Source organism: Alligator mississippiensis, chromosome 5 (genome assembly GCF_030867095.1).
Source record: "Alligator mississippiensis isolate rAllMis1 chromosome 5, rAllMis1, whole genome shotgun sequence".
In the NCBI taxonomy this organism is placed as follows: domain Eukaryota; kingdom Metazoa; phylum Chordata; order Crocodylia; family Alligatoridae; genus Alligator; species Alligator mississippiensis.
In genome coordinates, this window is record NC_081828.1 from 216,489,402 (window position 1) to 216,510,966 (window position 21,565).

General features: G+C 50.3%; 1 protein-coding gene across 2 annotated transcripts in view; it reads right to left on the reverse strand.

Annotated features, from left to right (window-relative positions):
- Positions 1-326: 326 nt before the first annotated feature.
- CCDC12 (coiled-coil domain containing 12) overlaps positions 327-21,565 on the reverse strand; it is a 67,014-nt gene continuing 45,775 nt past the window's right edge. For both annotated transcript variants that reach the window (XM_019480697.2, XM_006277314.4), the window contains exons 2-7: positions 19,865-19,935; positions 9,808-9,887; positions 5,886-5,947; positions 5,750-5,784; positions 3,920-3,996; positions 327-1,675 (exon numbers count right to left, since the gene is read on the reverse strand). In XM_019480697.2, the coding sequence (XP_019336242.1) occupies positions 1,596-1,675; positions 3,920-3,996; positions 5,750-5,784; positions 5,886-5,947; positions 9,808-9,887; positions 19,865-19,935 (405 nt within the window). In that variant the 3' untranslated portion in view covers positions 327-1,595. The remainder of the gene's footprint in view (positions 1,676-3,919; positions 3,997-5,749; positions 5,785-5,885; positions 5,948-9,807; positions 9,888-19,864; positions 19,936-21,565) is intronic.

Sequence of the window (21,565 nt, forward strand, 5' to 3'; positions counted from 1 at the left end):
TTTGCAACGGTTGAACCCGCTGCTCCATGTCCTGCCCTCTCCAGCACAGTCGCTCTCCCTCTTCTTTGCGCTGGCCCTTCCAATACTTGAAAATTGTGATGTCTCCCCTTAACCTCCTTTTCTCCGGACTCTCTCATTTGCTCAGCCTTTCCTTGGAGAGCTGCATTTCAACGTCTTGACTGTCATCTTCCTCACTCACCTCCAGATGCTGGGGGCATAGCTCATCCACTGTCCCACATACCAAACCTGATGGAAATGAATGATTTCTGAAGCCCTTGGACCATCTTGTCCATGTACCACTCACAAAGGAGGTGGCCTTTCATATCTCTGTTGGATCATTTTATTAGGAAAACTATTAGAGCCAAGCTTGGCCAGTAAAAAAAAAAAAAGCACTGATATGATGCACGCTGTGCCACCCCCCAGGGAAGGACCAGAGAACAGAAAAACAAAATGCAAATGGTCTGCTGGCCTCTCTGCTAGAAAGTAGAGGCTTCTTTCCCTGACCCACAGCCTAGAATATAATCCTCGAGCAACAAAGCCATTTCACAATGGGCCGAGGAATTCTTTTGTCCGTGCCAGATAGGATCTCATCTCCAGCGGGGTCTCTATGCAACAAGTTACAGTCCTCGTTGCTTTTGATATCGAAGTGCCGGAAAGCTGGGCAGCAATTCAAACCCCCATCAAAGGCAATAACTGATGTGTTACAGTTCTGCTGGGTGCTCAGATTGCAAGAGAGAGAAAACAGGGCAGCAAGGAAATAAAGGGACCTGTGTGCACCAGCCCCCACTGCATGGAAATATACTGGTCTGTACTGGTCAGGGAAAGTGGTAACCCCTTCTCCAGCCCATTGGTCGAGCTGGGCAGATGCTGCATGGTTCCCTGGGCAGTGCAGGCAGGGCCTGTATTGCTATGGTGACCTTCCCACTGAGCACAGGGCTTTGCTTCTGGGAGTGTGGGACTGTGGCTGCTGTGAATCTGGCATTTTCTGTCTCAGTCTGATCCTGATCCCTACTGCTGACCCTCTTTTATATGACAAGCTCAGGACAGCCCCATTGAACCCTATTTCCCCTGTACCCCTGAGCCCATGTCCTGCACCAGGTACAGTCTCTTGGAGCAGAGTGTGCAGCACAGGGCAAGAGCACTGCAGGGTACATCTACGCCGCAGTCCGGAGACCCTTTTGCAGCAAACAGACACTTGCGCTAGCTGGGGAACTGAGAACAGTGAAGATTTTATTTTACCAAGAACGGACACCTAATGATGGGCTCTGCACACCTGGCTGCTGCCTCACTGTCACTGCTACCAGTGTGTGAGCTGATGGGATTAAAGCTAACGTAAGTGTTTGTCCAGGTTGCAGCTGCACCTCCCAGTTGCAATGTAGACATACCCCAAGACACTCCCATGTGAAATGCACTTGCAAAGTTAGACAGCCTGGTTTTCTAGAACGGGGCTGCCTTGATCTGTCCCTTTCCAGCAGGGTGTACAGCTAAAGCACCAGTGTATCCCACTGGGAGAAGCCCCTGTGCCTGAGTCCGTGGGGGCTGAGGTGAGCAGCAAGGTGGATCCGACAGGCCCAGGGGCAGCCAGCTGGCCCTCTTCAATCAGAATCACTTTCTTCTTGTTTTGCTGATCCCACGGCCGATGCCAGATCATCCTCTTGGCCTCTTAGCCTCTCTCCTGCAAGGAAAAGTCAGTCAGCAACCGTGAGGAAAGAGATCTGGGAGTCACTGTGGAGCACTGAGCTAGAAACATCCGCTCAGTGCTCCAAAGGAGCCAAAATGCAAACAAAACGGCAGGGATGATGAAGAAGGGATTTGCAAACAAAATGGAAAGCATCATGATGCCCCTTTATAAACCCACAGCATGTCCATGCCTTGAATGCTGTGCCCATTTCTGGTGCCCAGGCCTCAAAAAGGATAGAGAAGAACCAGAGACGGTCCAGAGAAGAGCAACAAGGATGATGGAGGGGCTTCCATAGGAGGAGAGGCTAAAGAGGCCAGGACTATTTCATTTAGGAAAGAGGGGCTTGAGGGAAGACATTAGAAGCGTTTACAAAACACCAAATGGGGAAGAGAAAGTTGATAGGGATTTATCATTGGCTGTCTCTAACAATACGAGAAAGAGGGGTCACAACAAGAAACTAGCAGGTACTATGTTTAAAACGAACACAAGGAAATTCTTTTTCACCCAGACTGTCATTAAAGGGTGGAAGTCATTGCCACCAGATGTGGTGGAAGCTGAGTTCAACCAGGGATTGGACACATTCTTGGAGGAAAGGGACATCAGTAGCTATTGAGCACAGGAGTGAGCGGCACAGCCGCCGAATCAGAACTTCCCAGACCTTACATGCTGGAGGCTGCAAGTGGGAGAGGAAGTGGACAAACATCTGGGCAGACCTAGTTCACCCTCCCTTCCAACATCTACTCTCTGCCGCTGTGTGACACAGGAGACTGGGCAAGATGGGCCTATGGTCTGACCCAGTCAATGGCAATTCTCATGTCCTCATCAGGCAGCCACACCGGGATCTGAACGAGAAGACAGAGGACCCCAACTGTGCTATCCAGGCCTCTGTGCCTAGCAGCTGCCAGCCAACGCATCCTGCTCCCCTGCTTCAGCTCAGGATCCAGTCATGACTGGAAGAGATGCGGTATCGCTCCAATGCCGGGTCCAAGGCTGGTGAAGTCGTGTCACTAATCTGGGGATAGCCCACAGTGAGAGCAGAATCAGGCCTTCCCGAAGCAGCCCATCACTCCTCCCTGCACTCTGGGGGAGAAAGTCAGCGCTAAGAGCATCCCGTAAGGTCTTGGCCAAAAAGGCCGACACTGAGCTGCCCACTGAACTACCCTTCTGGATATCCTGGAAACCCATCTTCCACCCCACCAGCCCATTTAAGAAGAGGTGAGGAATAAATGCAGCCTACACGTGTTACGATCATTTGAACTACACTTAAACCACCCTCGTTAAAGCTAAACTGCTGTAGCACTACAGCAGCTGCAAGTAACACAGCCCAGTTTCCGGGTCTTGCTGTACTGACAACGGAGACCTGCCAGGCAGCCTCTGGCCAGCACAGCTCAGCTTGGGATGCAGAAGTTACCCGGTGGGGTCTCTTGCATTGCTCTGCTGGGACCCGTGCGCTAGCACCAGGGCTTCCCCCCCTGCAGGCCTGTTCTGCAGAAGAACAAGGCCTAGCTTGGGGAGGGGCTGAACGGACACTGTTCTGGGGCCTGAAAGATCTGACTTGTTTTCCTATTAATTTCAACAGATAATGATCATTTTGGGGCCCTTTTCCAGGACATATTCACTTCAGCTTGCACTGGCAGGAAGTACAATGCAGCCCCCAGTCCTTGTAGCAGGCAGGACAGGATGCACTAGTAGGTATATTCCTGCTACATGAGAGGGATAAGACTACAGTGTGTATTAGCAGTGAACTTGAGAACTGCTGAGTCTGCATGAAGTAGCCAGTGGGCTTAACACTTCACAAGCCTTTAGTCACCGAGACGTACAGACCAGCACTGCTGCCCGATAGAAATGACTGCCTGTGTTAGCCAGGGGTGGTGTAAGCGGTGGGGGCCATCTACTGGGAATTCTCTCTCCACCCCGATGCTAAATGGCCTCTGAAGTCAAGATCTGTAACTGAACTGGAAGTAATAGAGGCCATAAAGCTACAGGCTTCTACAAAGCCAACCCCCTTAACATTCCCTGCCTGCTCCTTTCTCCTCATGATGGTCATGCTTCCTCTTCTGCCAGGAAGCCCCAGAGAAACCTGAAAATCAGCAGAACTTACTGGCTGGAAACAAAGCCAAGACCTCCTGAGATAAATGCCCAGGGATCTAAGTAAGTGGCCTGCTTCCAGAAGTGCCGAGCCCTTCTTGGCTCCAGATGATCTCAGGTGCAGGCACTTCCACAGCCACAGTCACTTACTTATCAGTTCGGCGATCGCCCTTTGCGTTCTCTTCTCTAATTTCTCCAGCTTCTTGGCAACATCTCGCTTTAGATCCCTGGGGAGGAGAACGAGCACTTAACACACGAGTGATGAATAGAGGGGGCGGGCTAGTACAGAGAAGCAGCACCATTGTGTTTATTCAATGAAGCACTGAGCAAATAGCCACAGAAACCCCTTACTGGCACTGCAAGCTCCTTGGGGCAGAGACTCTGCTGCATCTTACAGGGCACGTGGCTGGCATCAGCAAAACAACTGTAAAGGATGTGCAAACCAGGCTGATGGGGCATCCCTGCCACAAAGAGTCCCCTGAGCTACCAGCAGCAGCTTGATGCTGAAGTGCCCATGCTCTGCGCAGGGTGTCTGGGACAGATTTCAGCAGATCAACCCCTGATCCACAGCACTGACCATGTCCTGCATCTACATTATGTGGGACTTGGGAACTGGACACAAAACCCAGCTGAGGAGCCATCATCTCCCCCAGAAACCCACCAAGCTGTCTCTGAACACATGCTCTAGGCTGCAAAAACTTGTTGGTAACATCCATTTACTTGCTGGTGACATCTCTTTGCTCGCTCTCCAACATGCGATGCTCCAGTAGTGCGTGACCCCACTCCCACCCCGATGTCTGCATACACATGCATGGGGTACAAACTTCTCGCACTACATACTTGTACAGCGCACCGAGAGATGGACCTCAGCTCAGCCTCAGGACGTGAACCCAATGCAAGCAATAAAAGCTTTACACCCTTATCAGACATGAGCAAGACAGATTGTTTCTGTTGTAGAAAGCCAGAGGAGCCAGAGATAAGTGCCATCTAGCTTGTCCTGGAGAGCCAACCCCTGTTCATTCCTTGCAAGATTTTTACCAGTGTTGTTTCCTACATTCCAGCCTTTTCATCCAGACATGGGAATATGCCCATCATGTCTTGGGAGACTGCTCTGTACTTGGATCTCTCTGCCAGGAAGTTTCCCTCCATATTACTCCTCCAATTCCACAGAATTCATAGAAAATGAGGGTGGGAAGGGACCTCAGGAGGTCACATCTAGTCCAACCCCCTGCTCCAAGCAGGACCAGCCCCAACTACATCATCCCAGCTAAAGTTTTGTCTAGCCAGGTCTTAAAAACCTCCAAGGATGGAGAGTCCACCACCTCTCTGGGGAACCTACTACAGTGCTTTACTACCCTCCTAGTAAGAAAGTTTTTCCTAATATCCAACCTCAACTTCCCTTGCTGCAACTTGAGCCCATTCCTCCTTGTTCTGTCATCTACCACCACTGAAAACAGTTCACCTCCATCCTCTTTGCAACACCCCTGCAAGGAGGTGAAGGCTGCTATCAAATCCCTCCTCAGTCTTCTCTTCTGCAAACTAAATAAGCCCAGTTCCTTCAGCCTCTCCTCACAAGTTATGTGCTCTACCTCTGAACCATTTCTGTTGCCCTCCATTGGACTCTCTCCAATCTATCCACATCTTTTCTGCAGTAGGGAGCCCACAGCTGGACACAGGACTCCAGATGTGGCCTCCCCAGTGCTGAATAGAGGGGAAGAATCACTGCCCTCCATCTGCTGGCAACGCTCCTACCAATGCAGCCCAGGATGCCATTAGCCTTCCTGGCAACAAGGGCACACTGCTGACTCATATTCAGCTAACTGTCCACTGTAACCCCCAGGCCTTTTCCTCAGAGCTCTGACCCAACCACAACCACCCCAAAGGGCTAAAACTAAGGCAACACTTGCAGGACATCCCTCCTACCACAGGGAGACCCCAATTGCCTGGGACTGACAAGCTCCAATTCCAGGAAGCACTTACCAGTCCGGCTTCCGGGGAGCCAGGTTGGCCAAATCCTAGGAGAGAAAGAACAGGGGAATTCTCAGTTAAGAACAGCCAAGCTGATGGGATGCAGAAAAGGGCATTTAATTGGGGGCAGTAAGATCCAAGCACATACCACTTCTTCGATGATGGGTTCCGGCTTGGCTGCTTCGAGCTGGTCTTTCACCTTCTCTTCCACTAGAGGGAACAACAGGACACTGAATGTTAATGTTCATCATACAAAACAGCCAGCACGAGGGCAGCATGGATCCCTGCTTCATGTTTTTGAAGGGACAGAATCATGCAGCCTTTTGCTTTGATCCAAAGCCAGTCCCCGCTGCAGTATTTGCAACCCAAATACTGCAGCTGCAAGACCCTGAAAGCAACATGGACCCCAAACGGGACGGGGACAAGCACTGTCTGATGAGGGAAGTGCAAGGAACAGCAGCGGTAGAGACAGCAGAACATAAACTCCTTTTATACAAGTTGTGCCACTATCAGTAATGCGGCAGAGATGTCTCTTTAGGATACGACTTCAGTCTGAGCCTCCCTGAAGAAGCAGCATTTCCAGAGCAGATAACACTGAAGCAGACAGTGACTACGTATCTGGTATGAAGGCAGCCACAGGAGACTGAGGTGAGACCACACCCTGAGATACATTGTACTTAAACCCTCCATTGCAATCATTTGCATCAGGCAGAGAAATCAGAAATGTCCACGATTCAATTCTTTCCTGTCTCCTGCAGGGAGAACAAACCTCCCCACTGGCAGAGCTGTTAAGGGTACCTGAATTGCATAGAAGTGTCTGCTTGAAAGCTAATGCAAAGCCTCACGTGGAGCAAGAGACAAGGGAGAAACAAAGAGCCGTGTGGATGCTGGAGCTGGGCTCCGCTGCCTTTCAGCTGGTGGGTGCAGCCCAGGCCCTCCTAAAACATGGAACCGAGTTCAGCAACACTTGTCCAGGACACAAGAGGGACTGTTGCAACGTGCCCCTACCATTAGAAATGCAGTGCTGAGAAACTCCACGGTGCAGAATGATTCCCCCTTCCTTGGGGCTGCCGGCAAGGACTCTGCCCTGAAAGATGCATCAAAAGCAGGGCAGGGAAGGGCCTCAGCCCCTTGCCTCTCAGTCCAGGTGAGCAGGGTAACACAGCTGGACCCGGGCGGTGCTCAGACCTCGGTCTGGGCCAGGATTTTGGGAGCAGCTGTTGGCAGATAGCAAACTGGGTTTGGAGATGGAGCAACCTGCTGCAGAGATCACCTGAACATTGTTCCCAGAACTTCTCTAGGGCTTTGCCCATGCTGCAGCGTTTCGCCGGCATCCTGCATCAGCTCTGGGAGTGAAAAAATCCAAGTCACCCAGCAAAGTGCCCCATCTGGACACAGCTATGCCGCCTCTGTCTTGGACTCTAGCACACGCATTTCTTCAGCTGCCCTGTGCCCTTTTCCCACTAGAGGACTCTCCTGCCACAGCTATTCCTATCGCACCAATGTAAACGCATCCTGAACCCAACTCAATGCACTTCTCCTAAGGATTCAAACCCTTATTCCCTATTTTTGATACACCTGCTGCGTTTCTGACTTCTCACTTACGCTGTACATTTCCCTGCTTCCAAGACCATAAAGCTCTAGTACCTGATCCCGTGCCCATAGGACGATTTCCTGAAGTCAGGCATCTCTAGGCTCTAGGTCTTTACAGAGAGGATCCTAGCTCTGATGATGAGCTGGGCTGGGAGGGACAATGGGAAATAGTCAAGAAAGTGATTCCTACTTCACACTACTTTGATGGGGGGGAGGAGAGGAGCTTTTACCATTTTATAAACGAATAAGCCACAAGATCCTGCCCCTAGCCAAACTGAACAGGGGCCCCGTTATTTCCAAGTGTAGCCATCCCTTCTCCACATGGCACCACTCTATTATCTTTCACCCTTTCAAAATCAAAATCATCCTTTTTTAGGACATCTTTTTAAGAGTCCTTTTTCTAGAGGGCTCACTGACAACATGCAGCAGCAGGGGGATTTCTTAAAAACATTAATTAAAAGGTAAGTGTTTTTTTAGAGCTGGAGAGCGATGCTGGACTGACAGCCCTGCAATTACTGCTAAGCAAAGATGACTGCTTAAATGTGGGCTATTAAATGAAAGCGGCCTGGTGCTGAGTACAGGCACCTCCTATGGATGGACTTCAAGGAGACGTCAGATCCTCTGAGAAGCAAGTCATTTGTTCACAGGCTTGAATACTGCTTTACATGTCCAACAGTTTAGCACCTCTGCTTGGAGACCAACGTCCTGAGCTCACAGAAAGGGATCAAAAGAACAGCGAAGAAAGCACCCTCCACGCTGCCACTAATTAGACTTGGAGAGAATCACCACTGGGGCAGTGATTCTCAACCAGGGTGCTGAGCACCCTGTGGTGCCTTGTCAAGGATGCTGTGGGATGCCATGCATCATTAGCCCTGCTAGGTGCGCAAACATGATTCACGAGATAAATACAGAGATTTCAAATAGGCAGGTGTCTCCATCTGATTTCAAATAGGAATCCACAGCATTAAAAACCATTCTGAACCGTTGTGGTCCAAATTGTTTGTGATAGACGAATTGCTCTGGTATTTTTCTTTAATCGAAAAACAAGTGAAAACTAAGAGCTGGCATTTTCTGAGGAGGTCCTGAGTCTAAAGAAAGGGGATTTAAGTCTAACAAGGAGCAACTTGCATCTAACAAAGCAGAGACCCATTGCACTAGAGGATGAGACAGTTCAGTTTCCATACTCCAGCACTCTCCACCAACTCTGAAAGGAGCCAATTAATCAGACAGAGACACCTGCCTATTAAAACCCGAGTCGAACACCACTGAACTGAGATCAAGCTGTCAGCAAGATGGACCCTTCTGCCATTTGTACCCAAAGCTGGAGTCAAACCTGTGAGCTAGCAGCAAGGTGCTCCACTCATTCCCTGACAAGCCTCTGACCCACCAAATGCTTGGAGACATCCAGTCAAAGGGCTCATTTATTCTATCTGCTGAGAGGTGAAGCCCACATCCTGTGCTTGCCCACGCAGTCCAAAGGGCTGCTCAGAGCTGAAGCTTGTCAGCTGGTGAGGGAACATCCACCCCCTGACAGATGTCAGTCATTGCTTGCTGAACCCCAGGAAGGCGCTCCGATAAGACAGCGCTCTGCCCAGGGTAAAACCCCAGACTGGTAAATACAAGCACATAACAACCAGGGGCAGGCATCAACCTTAGCTTTGTATGAACCGTTCTACTCAATGCAGGTGCAACCTGCTAATTACACGTTCTAGCATATTTGATATGGCTACTATAAAGCTGTGCAAGTGTTTATACACACGTGTATATAAATATTTACAATAATGATATGTAATTATTTACATGTATAATTATTGTGTATATTATTATTTATATACAATTCTCTGCTCACTTCCAATCTTACTGGTAACATCTCCACAAGGCCGCTATGTACCAGAGCTCGCATACGTGTACTACAAAGGTTGAGGGTGGAAGAAGATCCAAGAAGAGTGTACAAGCTGAAATCCAGCTGACCCCTGGAGATGTGCTGCTTCCCCAAAGGTCAAAGAGTGTGAGGTATGTCTGATGGCACCTGCTTATTTATTATAATTAAACGGGAGAGGAAAAGTTACTGCAATTGCTAATTTAGTTTTAAATTTAGAAAAAAAGCCAAAGATTGGTGACCATCTACAGACTCTTTCCTCTGAAGGTCTCCGGGTCAAGGCAACAGCGGTCAGTTTGTCCAGCCAATGGATGGCAGATGGGATCTGCAACACAGGAGCTCAGAGGATCTCAGCCCCACTGCTAGGAGACGTACCCAGATCAGGTGATAGAGACCCTTGCTGGAGTTTGGAGCAGAAACCAAGGATGGAAAAGCTCCTTTTACTGTGCTTCCCTCCCACCCCCATGGAGGGACATGCAGAAGAGGCTTGCACTGCTGCTGGTCCCATTCCTGTAGCTCTGCCCTCCAGACAGGTGGTCCATATGCACAAACAGAGGAGCTATCATTCGGACCCTCCCAGTCCTCTCTGGGCGCCTACCTGAGGCTGGCTTGGCCTGAGGCACTTTCCTTTTCTTGAGCTCTTCATCTTCAGGGTTGTAATTGCGCAGCCGGAGCTCCCTGGGAAAGAAAGAAGAGAGCTTAGGACCTGAGTTTACAACCCCTCCAAGGCCCACGTGCACACCGGCCTGTGTGGTCACTGGGCAGAAAGGCAAGGCCTAATATCCTCTTTTTCCCACCCTATTGAAGAAACTCTGAACTATATATTGATAGGCACAAGAGCTGCTTGGCCATATTTTTTATTGGACCCATGGTATGGCTGGGAGAGATGCTAGAGAAGCTTCTGAGCACAACATGCTTTCTCTCAGGGCTAAAAAAAAAAAAGGCAGATGAAACTTCAGCACAACACCAGGTAGAAACACACTTCTATTTAACCACGTTACGCAGATGACAATTGTATTCCCAAGCAAGCTTTGCTTTGTACATCGTCCCTGGACCAGCACAGTTATTACTGCCCTAGACTGACCAAGACTGTCCGCACTCCTCCTCCCCCTTCAAGAGGTGCACAGAAGGAGAATGATTGCTTGCTCGGACATTTTTCTCCAGTGACCCAATGAGAAATGCCAAAGAAGGACCAAAGCAGAGCGGGGCAGCAATATTCTGCTCCTCCGAGGCAAATCGGATTGCACTGGAAAGCACAGGGTGCATTCTCCCCATAAGAAAGCACAACAGAGCTTGTCTGCACGTGCTATAACTCCAGTGGCGGCAGTGGCTGAAGCCAGGGGAGCTGTACTAGGACCACAGCGTACAGCCACTGGCAGCAGGGACAGCTGTAAGCAGATCCCATTGCACTTCAGAGCAAAGGGCGATTAGGTTAACAAGAACTGCCCTCATCTGCACCTCGTTGGGGGTATTTAGACCCATCATTTAGATAAAAGGCCACTGCAAAGCATCTAAAGAGAAATAAGAAGAGGATTTCACTGCAGACTCCTCTCACCCAGCAAACCCAGCTGGAGACAGAGGTAAAAGACACCCAGCAGGGACAGGACCGGCTCCAGGAACGCTCATCAGCCCCTCTCTTTCAGCTACTCTTGGCTGCCTTTTTGCAATGCTAAATGATGATCTTCTGTCTGCTACTTCCAGGTGCCCCCCTGCTCCGCCCTTTAGGCCTTGTGCCTGCAAATGCAATCCCGTATGGTAACTTTAACCCTGGGCATTACCTCCTACACTTCAATGGGATTACTCAGGTAAGGAAAAATAAATTGCGTGCAGGATCCACGCCCTGGAACAGCAGCTGTTGGGGCAGGGACCCAGAACAATAGAATATGGGGGTGGAAAGGATTGCATATAGTCCACAGACACCTTGTTCCTAACCCAGCCCAGCCAGGTGCCTGCCCAGCCTCTCCTCTGCTGGAAAGGCCCCAGAGGAGGCTCCCCAACCTGCCTCACAGGTCGTTAACACCGTCAGTGGCCGGTGCTCCGCAACAGCATCCGCCAAGCAGATGAAACCATCCTAGAGCGCTCCCTGGGTTTAACGGTTCATTCTGAGCACTAGTGTGCTTCACATCAGCGTACAGAGCCAAAGTCATTACACGGATGTCAGTGTGTTGTTTATCCCCATCCTAACAGCGCGTGCAAGGGACTGCAGAGCTCACAAGAGGCAGCCACGCAAGTTAAACAATAACCGAAAATAGCAGACTGAACACCTGGAGTGCCCTGCCACCAGCTTTCCCCAACCCACAGTCAGGGCACTTTAGTCCCATCGCCCAGGGGGAGGAAGTCAAGTCAAAGAGGGGTAGCTAACTGCCCAAGGTCTGGGATCAGAAAAGGACCCGAGAACCACGAGCATCTACTTCTGTTCTCAGGCCGCTACCGCCAGCTAAAAGGGTAGACAGAGAACAGCCCAGTGCCACAAGGATAAAGACTGCCCCGTATCTGCAGAGGTATGCGAAGGGCCTGAGGTCAGAGATAAAGGAGACCGTGCTAGGACTGGCAGTGCAAAGCCCCATCCCACCTTGCGCTCAGTTGCTCGCTCGATTTACACACACAACGCTCAACAAGAGAGGCTCCCTTTAATTAACTGTTCGGCACAGATGCCCCTGCACCTGCCTCCTGTAATTATCGGTGCCCGGCGTTCCTGGAAGCTGACTCCCCGAGGTGCGCGTGGGATGTGGCGTGTGACTGCAATCCCCACCGGCACTGCGCACATCAAGGAGTGCTGGCTCACACTAGCCTGTGTCACTCACCCCCTTGTTGCTCGCCAACTGCTGCGAAGGCCTGTAGGTTTTATGGCTAAGAGGCAGCACGGTGCCAAACCCAGTTACTTACTGGCCCAACTGCACTAGGTGGAGGGGGTCGATTACCAAGAAACGCACAGGCTTACAGCCAAGATCCCTGTGATTTCTCCGGTACCTTGCCTTCCACGAGCAGCTCTCACGGCCCTTTACAAACGACAGGCTTAGCCCGAACTGCACCGAAGCCAACACAAAAGAAGTGTGGATTGACTCGGCTCGTTCAAAACCTGCTGTGCCTGAACTGCAGCCATTTCGGGAGGGAAGAGCAGCATCTGCTTAACGGCATGGAGCGGGCTGGCATCGCAGCAGAGATGAGATGCTACAGAAAGCAGCGGTTCTTGTGCGACGGCCGCACCGTGAGAGCAATCCAAGCCGTGCTGTGGAAGCATTCGGGATGAATGCACCGCTGGTGAGATAGCATCTGCTTGACCAGAGTTTGGGTAAGAGAGGAGAAGACAGAGGGCATGAAAGGTGAGAAAACAACATAGGCAAGAAGTGTTCAAAAGGTAAGAGAAGTCGACTCAAGGTCACCTAAAGCCACGTAGTAGTTTGATGCCAGAAAAAACAGGTTTAGGAGAGATGCAGCTTATCGAGGCGCTTAAAAACAGGCATTTCTGCTTGACAACAAGCAAGCTACACTCAATAACCCTATCAGATTGAGTTCACATTAATAGCAACGATGAAATAACCTCTTGGGCAGGTTTCAGTGTTTCCTAGCACTACTGGGGAGGGTTTGAAGTTGAACCAAGTAATTGAATATAAAAATCCTGGTTCACTTCAGACTCTCTGCCCTTCAGCCTTGAAGTAAGGGCAGAAAGGCCCATCTGCGGGCGAAGCAAGATACCTACTTCTTCAAAACTTAAATTTTTAAACCTAGCTGGGAACTCCCTTTCCCCTAGCAGACTGGCCACATGCTAGAGGCTTTTAAGGTTGTAGGACTTAAATAGTATATTGAGAGATGAATCTTTTTAAAATTGTCATTACTGAACATGCAGTTAGTTGGTTTGAAATGCTTTCCCTACATTGCCTCATCAGTCACATACCAGTTGTGTTTCAGTATTAAAACTGCTGTTATATTTGATTTAAACACATTCTCTCAAGCGCTTGATTTGGGAGAGGCTTTCCGAATCTCGGTCCCCAGGCACCTCTGGGGGTCAATTGTGTGAAAGAAACCTCAAGCCCCTCTTCCACTGCATGCATGCACGCTGCTGGCTTTGTACCACTTTCAATGCTGGCGTCTGTCACAGTCGGGAACGTGCAGGCGACAGGGGCTGTATTAGCCCAGTGGCAAACTTGCTTTGTGCTCCGGGCTGGATCTGGACTGTGGGACTGCTCGAGGGCTGGATCCAGACTCCGCACGGGGTGGGTCCACCGCAGGGCATGGGGTGGCAGCTGCAACTCCAGCTCCAACCCAGGATAGTGTGGTGGTAGCTCCAGCTCGCACTGCATGCCCCATATGCTGGACCTGGTGGGCCACCCCATGCCCTGTCACGGCTGCAGCTCTGGCATGGGGCAGCTGCAGCATGGGCTGAGAAGGGTGGAGCTGCGGCAGTGGCAGAAGGACGGGCATCGATCCCCACTAGCCCTCCAATGCTGATCATGTCCATCAGGGCCCACAGGCCCCAAATTCTGGGCTCTCTCCTTACAGCCAACCCCTCCGACTTCTGGTGTCCGGCCAGGAGCCCAACTAACCAGACAGAGCAGCCCCACGAGCTGGGTCTGGCCCACAGGCCATAGGCTCCACACCCGTTATAGACTCAATCAGCGGCGCATGAGCTTTCCTTCCTTCATCAGATGCTGCAAAGTCTTGAAGGGGCTCTGCTGGGAGCCTCTCTGCCCTTGCTGGCAGGTTTGCAGGCAGAGCGGTTCCCTGGCAGGTTCCTGGCACGTGGACGAAGAGCCCCATGTTTTTTAAAGATGATTCTTTTGGAGCCTGAAAATCTGGCCTTCTTTCTTCCAGCCTGAACATCTGGTTCCAGCTCTGGCTCGCCCGCTGATCCTGCTGGGCAACCTTGGGCAGGTCGGACCGTGCTTCTCACGACCCGTTCAGCAAGCGGGGTACGACAAGGCTTGTTTGTGGAAACGCTTGTGGCTCCTGGCGTGGCAGCCGGCACATTTCTCTCCTTGCCCTTCAATTTGTCCCCTGATGTCACAACCCCCGAGCAGTTCTTAAATCTGCTCTCCCATGCCTCCGACAACCCATTTCCAGCAGGATTTTTCAGGCCATTTATCCTCAAAATCCCCCCATGCAGTGGACTGGCTCAACCTCCTTCCATTTGTCAAGCTATCTTCTTTTGCTAGGCCTCCTTCACATCCTCCTGCAGTCAATGCTACAGGCCCTCATGGGCTCTGAGGCACTGTGCTGGCTATGACATGGCAGTTTCTTTGGCCTTAAAAAGTATATTACAAGTACAAAAATAAAATTAAAATAAAAAGGAGAATTTTTGAGCTACCAACACCCCTGCAAAGCTACAAAACGGAGGAAGTGCTGCAGAAATGTTATTGGATGAAATGAGAACTTCTCTGTAACGCTATGTTTTACAGCGCCCCATGTAATGTCTGTACGGTGCCCTGTGACCCTATGGGGGGGGGGGGGGAGGGTCTCACAGTCCCCCAGCATCCTCCAGTGCTCTGCTACCTGCACTTTCACGGGGGCACTTGCAGTACTACAAATGCACGACTGTCCACAGCCTGTGTCCTGGGGGAAGAGACGCAGGAGTCTCTATGGGACTTCAAGACAGAAGCCCTAGAACTATAGTCTGCTTAAAACAGTCATTCCTGACTCGGGTGGAAGTGCGGCAAGCAGAGACAGATGGAGAGCTACTCGCCTCTCCGCTCCCCAAGGCAGTTGAGCTCCCCGGGGCAGCGAGCTTGCACTCTGGCAGCTCTCACGAACATAGCCGAGCGTGTCGCAGCACATTTAGCTCCCCCCAGCTGCTGCCTGGAGCTGCCAGAGGCACTTCTGGAATGCCAAAAAATAAACACACCCGAGAGCCTGCGAGTCCCCGAAGCAGCACATTCAGGAGATGTGCTTGCCATCTTGAGATGGATCCCAGGGGCGAGGGGGAAGAGCCCTCACCGAGTGCTGCTGAATAGGGCGGAGGTAGGAAAGCATCCAGCATACACAGGTACCCGCTAAGTCAGATGCCTGGGCATGGTCCCACCAGATCCAGAGTCAGCCCAGCACCAGAGTTGCAGCCTATGTTCACAACCCCACTTCAAAGGGGTTCTCCATCCCTTGCTTGTCTGATGTGGTTACTGTCATGCAGTGAGCAAGGGAACGCTAGCACAAGGGTGACCAGGCAGGCTCAGGATGAGTTGTGGCACTAGACAAATGTTTGCTACACGGGACACCAAGCCCAACCCCGGAGAGACTCGCTTCAGGCTCCCCAAAAAGCAAAGTCCTTGTGGACAGCAGCCGACATGATGGAGGGTGGACAGAGGGGGCTAAGAGATGCATTTGGGAGTGCGCAGAGAGCTAATGCTGAGTGTGAAACACTGCTTGCAGCCTTCACCACAGCACCCTGGTATAGCAGATAACAAAAGGCACCTATTCTGGAGGGGACGATCACAGGCATCACACCAACTAGGTCCTCAGCTGAAGACAAGAAGGCACCAGGTCCCACCTAGCTGCAATTGCTGCCATGCATCAAAACAGAGCAATGCATCCTGTCAGACACCAAGGTTAAGTGACACCTCATTCACAGGCAGTCCCGGAAGTGCTGCCCCATCAGCCTGACTCCTGCCTCACACAGGTTGAGCCGTCCGCTCTGACCCAACTGGCTCAGGATAACTAAGCAGCAGTGGCATTTAGACATGGTGCTGTTCCTCGCTTTGTCTGGATGTCGTGGAGGCGCCAGCTCATCTAAACGACCCCACGTGAGGCTGAGTCAAGGATATCGACAGGCTCATCCCCCAGTGCAGGTGGATATGGGACAACAGCCGCCACTGTAGCTCAGAGATATGCCCTACATACCATACTGGCCTCTACGAAGTAAAAATCATGCCCAATGCCCCCTTCCAAAACACAGAGCAAATGCATTTGCAGAAAGGAAGCGCTTCATATTATCCTTGCTGGTCCACCCTCTGCGAGCCGCGGGCAAGCAGGTTGGCCATCCTGTTTTGTTTCCAAACAGAATTTGAAAGCTGGTCATCTCAACCTGATGCGTGACCTCCTGCCTTGCTCCAGGGGAAAGACAAGTCTCCACTACCCGAGTCTCCGCTCCTCGGTCCCCTCCCAGGACTTGTCTGCTGCGAGCCACGGAGCTGCCCTGTTAAAAGAATGACTAAGTGCTGAAATGCCAGCAGCTGATTAATTACAGTTCCGAGACGCCCGATTTCTAGCACTGCAGGGAAGTCACAGGTCACTTCTTCCTCCTTCCCCAGCCTTATCGTGCATGTTTTTTCTACATTCCTGATAAGTCAGAAGCGCAAGTTTGCAGAGCTGCCCTGGCATTTCAAAACTAAAAGCCTATCTGTCCTTCACAAGGGGGAAGTATAACTCCCCGGAGTGAGAGCTTATGAGGATCTACAGCATGAGATCACTAGTGTGGTTTCCCCCCAATCACAAACACAGATAGGAAGGACCGAAGTCCACCCACACCCGTCCTTTGCAGTTGCAGCCTTTTGATCGTGTGCACAACAGAACAGCCGCTTGCCCCTCTGACACAGTTCCCCGTCATTAGCCCTGTAAATAAAAACACAGGCTCCTCATGAATATGTCTGAGATGGAAACTCTCCTCCAAGCCAAAGTTCAGTGATTAGAAAGGCTTATAAGCAAGACCCGCCAGAGGCGCGTCGTATTTTTTGCGTAGGGGCCTAGTCAGTGCTCACTTCTGCGTTGGTATCTCGCTGCACCAAAGGTTCAGATAAGAGGAGGAATAGAAAGCTCCTTGGGTTAGAACTGGATGATTAAGACAGGAAACACCCAAACGATGCGGCTACAGGCAACTAGCAAGTATCTGAAAACTGAACGGGGGGGGCTGGACCCGATGATCTCACAAGGTCCCTTCCAGCCCTAAACTTCTGTGAATCTGTGAAGTGGTTTCCATTTTTGCTGCTTCTGAGGCTTTACTAAAAGATCCTGAAAAAAGACAGAGGCCCCTGCATAGCAGTAGCTGATAGCTGTCCTCGTTATCGGGTCGGCTCAGAAGGTGCAGTCCAGGGCAGAAAACAGGAACACCGAGGCCTGGAAAGCAGCCATGCTACCAGGGGAAGACAACCGCAGCAGAAGGCAGCAGGGATTGAAACGCTGGATGTGTGGCTTTAAAACAAGCCCTCCATCCTCTTTACAGCTCCAGTGGCTTACCTCCAAGATGGTCCCAGCCAGGAGGGGCAGAGGGTATGAATGCACACACATCTGGAACAGTTTCAAAAGGGCAGCAGCTGTCGTGCTCTACTTGTTATTTGGGGGCAAAATGGGAACTACGTGAAAGCAGCAAAACCACTCCAACTTTAATACAGCTTCATCAAAGATGGAGTGGTTTTGCCACATAGTGGTATGTCCATCTCATGCCCCTAGTAACTTGAGGTGCACAGACTTCATGTGAGAGCTAAGAAAATACTTACTTTGCCAATTCATGCACTGATCACCTGGTTTTTAAGTCAGGTTATTTCATGGGAAACGGACTGCCTATTCCTTAGGGTAACCCACTCTTTGTGGCAGGCTCTCTCTACCTTTACTGCAGTAAATCGTGGCTCTGGCTAACATGAACCAAAAGGAGGTGAGCAAATCTGGTGAAAGATAAGAAGACCAATTTTTTTCTGACTTTTTTTTTGTTTTAGAAATCAAGGTGAGTCACCATTTTTCAGGCAAATCATGCTATGAAATGATGCACCCGGCGCTTTAAACACAGGTCACAGGATTACACAGACAACTATGCTTGACCTGCCTGGAAAAAGATGTGGGTTGTTCTCGACTCCTATGCTGTCGCAGTTTTTCTCTGAAAGCTACACATTCTCCGTTATGCTACGAGACTCCCGGGATGACCCTGACCACAGCAAAGCCAGAGTTATCCCAAAACCGAGGTGTGGAACTTCTGCCTCTCAAGCTCAGACCTGCCAGGAACTTATCTTCCATCATAACCAGGCCTGCAGTTTGTCAGACACCAGCATACACTCGCCTCTTTTGCACAGGGCTGGCAGGTTCCAGCTACAATGCTGGAAAATTAAAATCCAAAAGGGAAAGCAGGGCATTAGCTCCCTGGAGCGCTAAACTCCATATTTTCAGTCAGACCAACCATGTTTTTAAAAGTGTGTGCGCACGCGTGTGTGTTTGTGTATTTCTGGTGAAGAAAACAGCAAAATTCCTAGGCAGATCAAAGAAGTGTAATTGCAAAGCTAAGATCTTTATCAGCGGCACAATTAAAACGGAACGGATGATTCAAAACCGTCGCTGCAGGGAAGACTCTGCTCCAATTTGCCCTGCAGAGCTCTGCATTTGGACTCTGACAGCAAACGTGGTGTTTGGACAGACACACTGAGCTTTGCAAAATATTGCAAAGCTGTCTTCTTTGACCTGAATTGACTCCAAAGCCACTTACCTCCTCCACCCCTTTACCAGAAGCCTTGCACACGCATCTGTGGGCAGAGACTGGAGTGCTGACACAAAAATCTGACTTCTGGAAGGGAACAGCTGGCATGAGGCTCAACTCCACCCTTCCCTTACATCAGTTCTGAACCTTTAAGGAAACTTAAAAAAAAAAAAGTGTAGTGGGGGGTAAAGAGAGAACCGTCTGATATGACCCCATGTGACCTCAGACAAGGTTCAAACTCTTCAGTCTACAAGACCCTGACATTTAATAGGAGTAACCACAGGGCTGGAAGTCAACCAGGGTGGTTCCCCCATGACTGCTTAGTCCTTCCAAAGAGAGCCAAAAAGGCGCAGCCATCTCACTGAATGGCCAAGAGGATGCAGGCCTGGAACTTGTCGGCAGCGGTCACAATGTGCTGTATCACTTGGTTGCTCACTCTGGGTATCTAGTGGCAAGAGCCTGCAATGCAATAACGGCTCATTCATTATTCACCCGGGCCCCAGAACTTTACACTCTGCACAAGAACAGGCGGAGCTGTTTATGAACAAGGTTTGCCTCTTCGGGGCTATTCCCAACAGCTGCCCGCTGTCCCGGCAGAGAATTCGAACCAGTTCTTGCCCATAACCCTTTCCCCGGGAGCAGGGGCAGTCAGCATCACTGAGCAAATGCAGGAAGAGCTGTTCAAATGCAGCTCTGCAGGGAGGGGATTTCTACCAAGTAAGTAAAACCACCAGGTTCCTGCGATCTCATTGAATTTAACCCTGTCAGGTAGCAAAATCAACACCACTCTGCTAGAACAAAACCCTGCCGTTGATGAGCTCCAGACTCGCACCTTACAGGTGTGAAGAACAGTGATGCAGGCCACAATGCAGTAGCCTGGGGTCCTGTTTGGCCTTGGGGTCCTCTTTCCTGGGTACCAAAGGTAACGCCACATTGAAAGACACCTCAGGAGGAAATAAAGATACAGTGCCAGCCACTGAATTTAAAGCTGGGACCTTTCACATCCTGAGAGCCCTCCATTAGGGAGGAGAGCCTTGAGAGTCCATCCCAAACTGAAGAGCCACTCACGGTTCCTACCATATCCGAAACAAGACCACCTGCCCTTTCCCTCTTTAGTCCTCTAATCCCAGATAATCTTCACTGAGCGACTGAGCTCCCACTGAGAAAAAAATCATGGAAGCCAAGGAAGTATGCTCATTAGCAAGCCCCGGGGAACAGCCCTCAGACAAGACACAGCCAAAGAGACCAGTGTGAACGGATAAATAGTTACATGTGTTTGACGGCGCTCTCTTCATCATCTTCTCGGAGCTGCTTGCTTGCAGGTTCGCCGCTGTCCTTAGTCTGCAAAAGCAAAAAGGTTCATCTGTTAAGTCTCAATTCTCTAGAAGGACATGCAGCAGAAGAGCGAGGCCCCCGAACAAGAGGAGACAGGCCTCTGCCAATCTGCACCCCTTAAAATTAAAAGATTTAACTTTGCGGCACCTTGAGCTGCAGTTCTAGTTTACACCGATTGGAGGAAAAATGGCAAGGGAAAAAATGATCTTCTTAGAAGCAGCCGTAACAAACAGCTGATTCTCTGCTTATTGGATGTCCAAGGCTATCCAACAAACCAACAGCAAGTGAACAACAGACCTTGCAATGACAGAGTCGTATTGAAATCGGGGCCCCGTAGGACAAAGGACAATGCAGCCGACTGGCAGCCGCTTCTCTGAGTTACCAGGTTGGGATGGGGACCTGCACCACCTCCTCCCCAAAGCACTGCCCAATACCATGAGCCTCATAGATGATAAAGTCCGACCGACCGAGCTGCACCGTCCATCTCCAGGGAGCTGAGGACTGTTCACTAGCTCACAATCGGCTTGTGTCTACACTAGCCTGCTTTCTGAATCGCACCGCATCTAATGGGTCAGCTACGTTGCAAGAGCAGCGGTCTATAAACAGGCCTGCAGGCAGATGCCAACATTTCTTATGTAAGAAGTTTTAACGGGTGTTGCCCTGCCAGCTGTCAAACAAGGCTCCCAATCGCGACAACACCGAACTTAACTTTTTGCTCAGAGAAACCTTTCCCGGTAACAGAATCGCCGACTCTCTATTCAGCAAGAACATGGCAAAACAAGCCTTTTAACATCAGCCAGGCAGGGACGTTTCTGATGACTTTAATAAAGGAAATTCATGACTGCAATGCTCAAAAGGGGTGCATCTCCATGTTAATCAACAGACAATTGCACAGCTGTGCTAGAAGTTTTTGCGGGTAACTGAACTTCACCCACGTACTAAAAAGTGATATCCAAAAATCTGTTTTTCCTCTTATTTGGTCAAATATAATTGATGCATTTTGGAGGGGGGGGGAGGTTGATAAACCATCTCCTTTTTTGGAGGGCGAGAATTTTTCCTCTGCTTTCACCCATCCTTACAGTCCTCGTTTCCTCTTAAGTGCTCAGATGAGCGTGAAACCTATGAGTAATCTGTAGGAAGATCACCCAAAGTTCACTTGCTAATAAACACCACCTAAAAATAAGAAAGAATAATTGATTGCAAATCACAGCCCGGTACCCTCATATGTGGACATAACACTACACATGGAGAAAGCCTCTTTCACCACCATTTCTCCATTTGCCCCCATTCACTCCCCTGGTTTTGAAAGCTGACTGGTACGAGATACCACTAGAAACGTCCTTTTCTCGGGCTCCCAGCCTGTTCTCTGGGGACAACTCCATCCATTCAAACCCTTTCCTCACCACATCACATGGGTATTTTTGAGCAAACAGCTTTCCAACTCGAATTTAGTTAAATCGTATTATGGCACACAATACGCCCCAGGATAAAATGAGCACCTTGCTTTTGAAAGGCAAAATGAAGGGGGGGAAAAAAAGATCTTTCCCTTGTAGTAAGTAACTGAGCAGTAGCAGCTCAGGAGCCCAGCCCGTTAACCAGCCAGTCCCCTGCGGATTAAGTACAGATGTTACTTTTG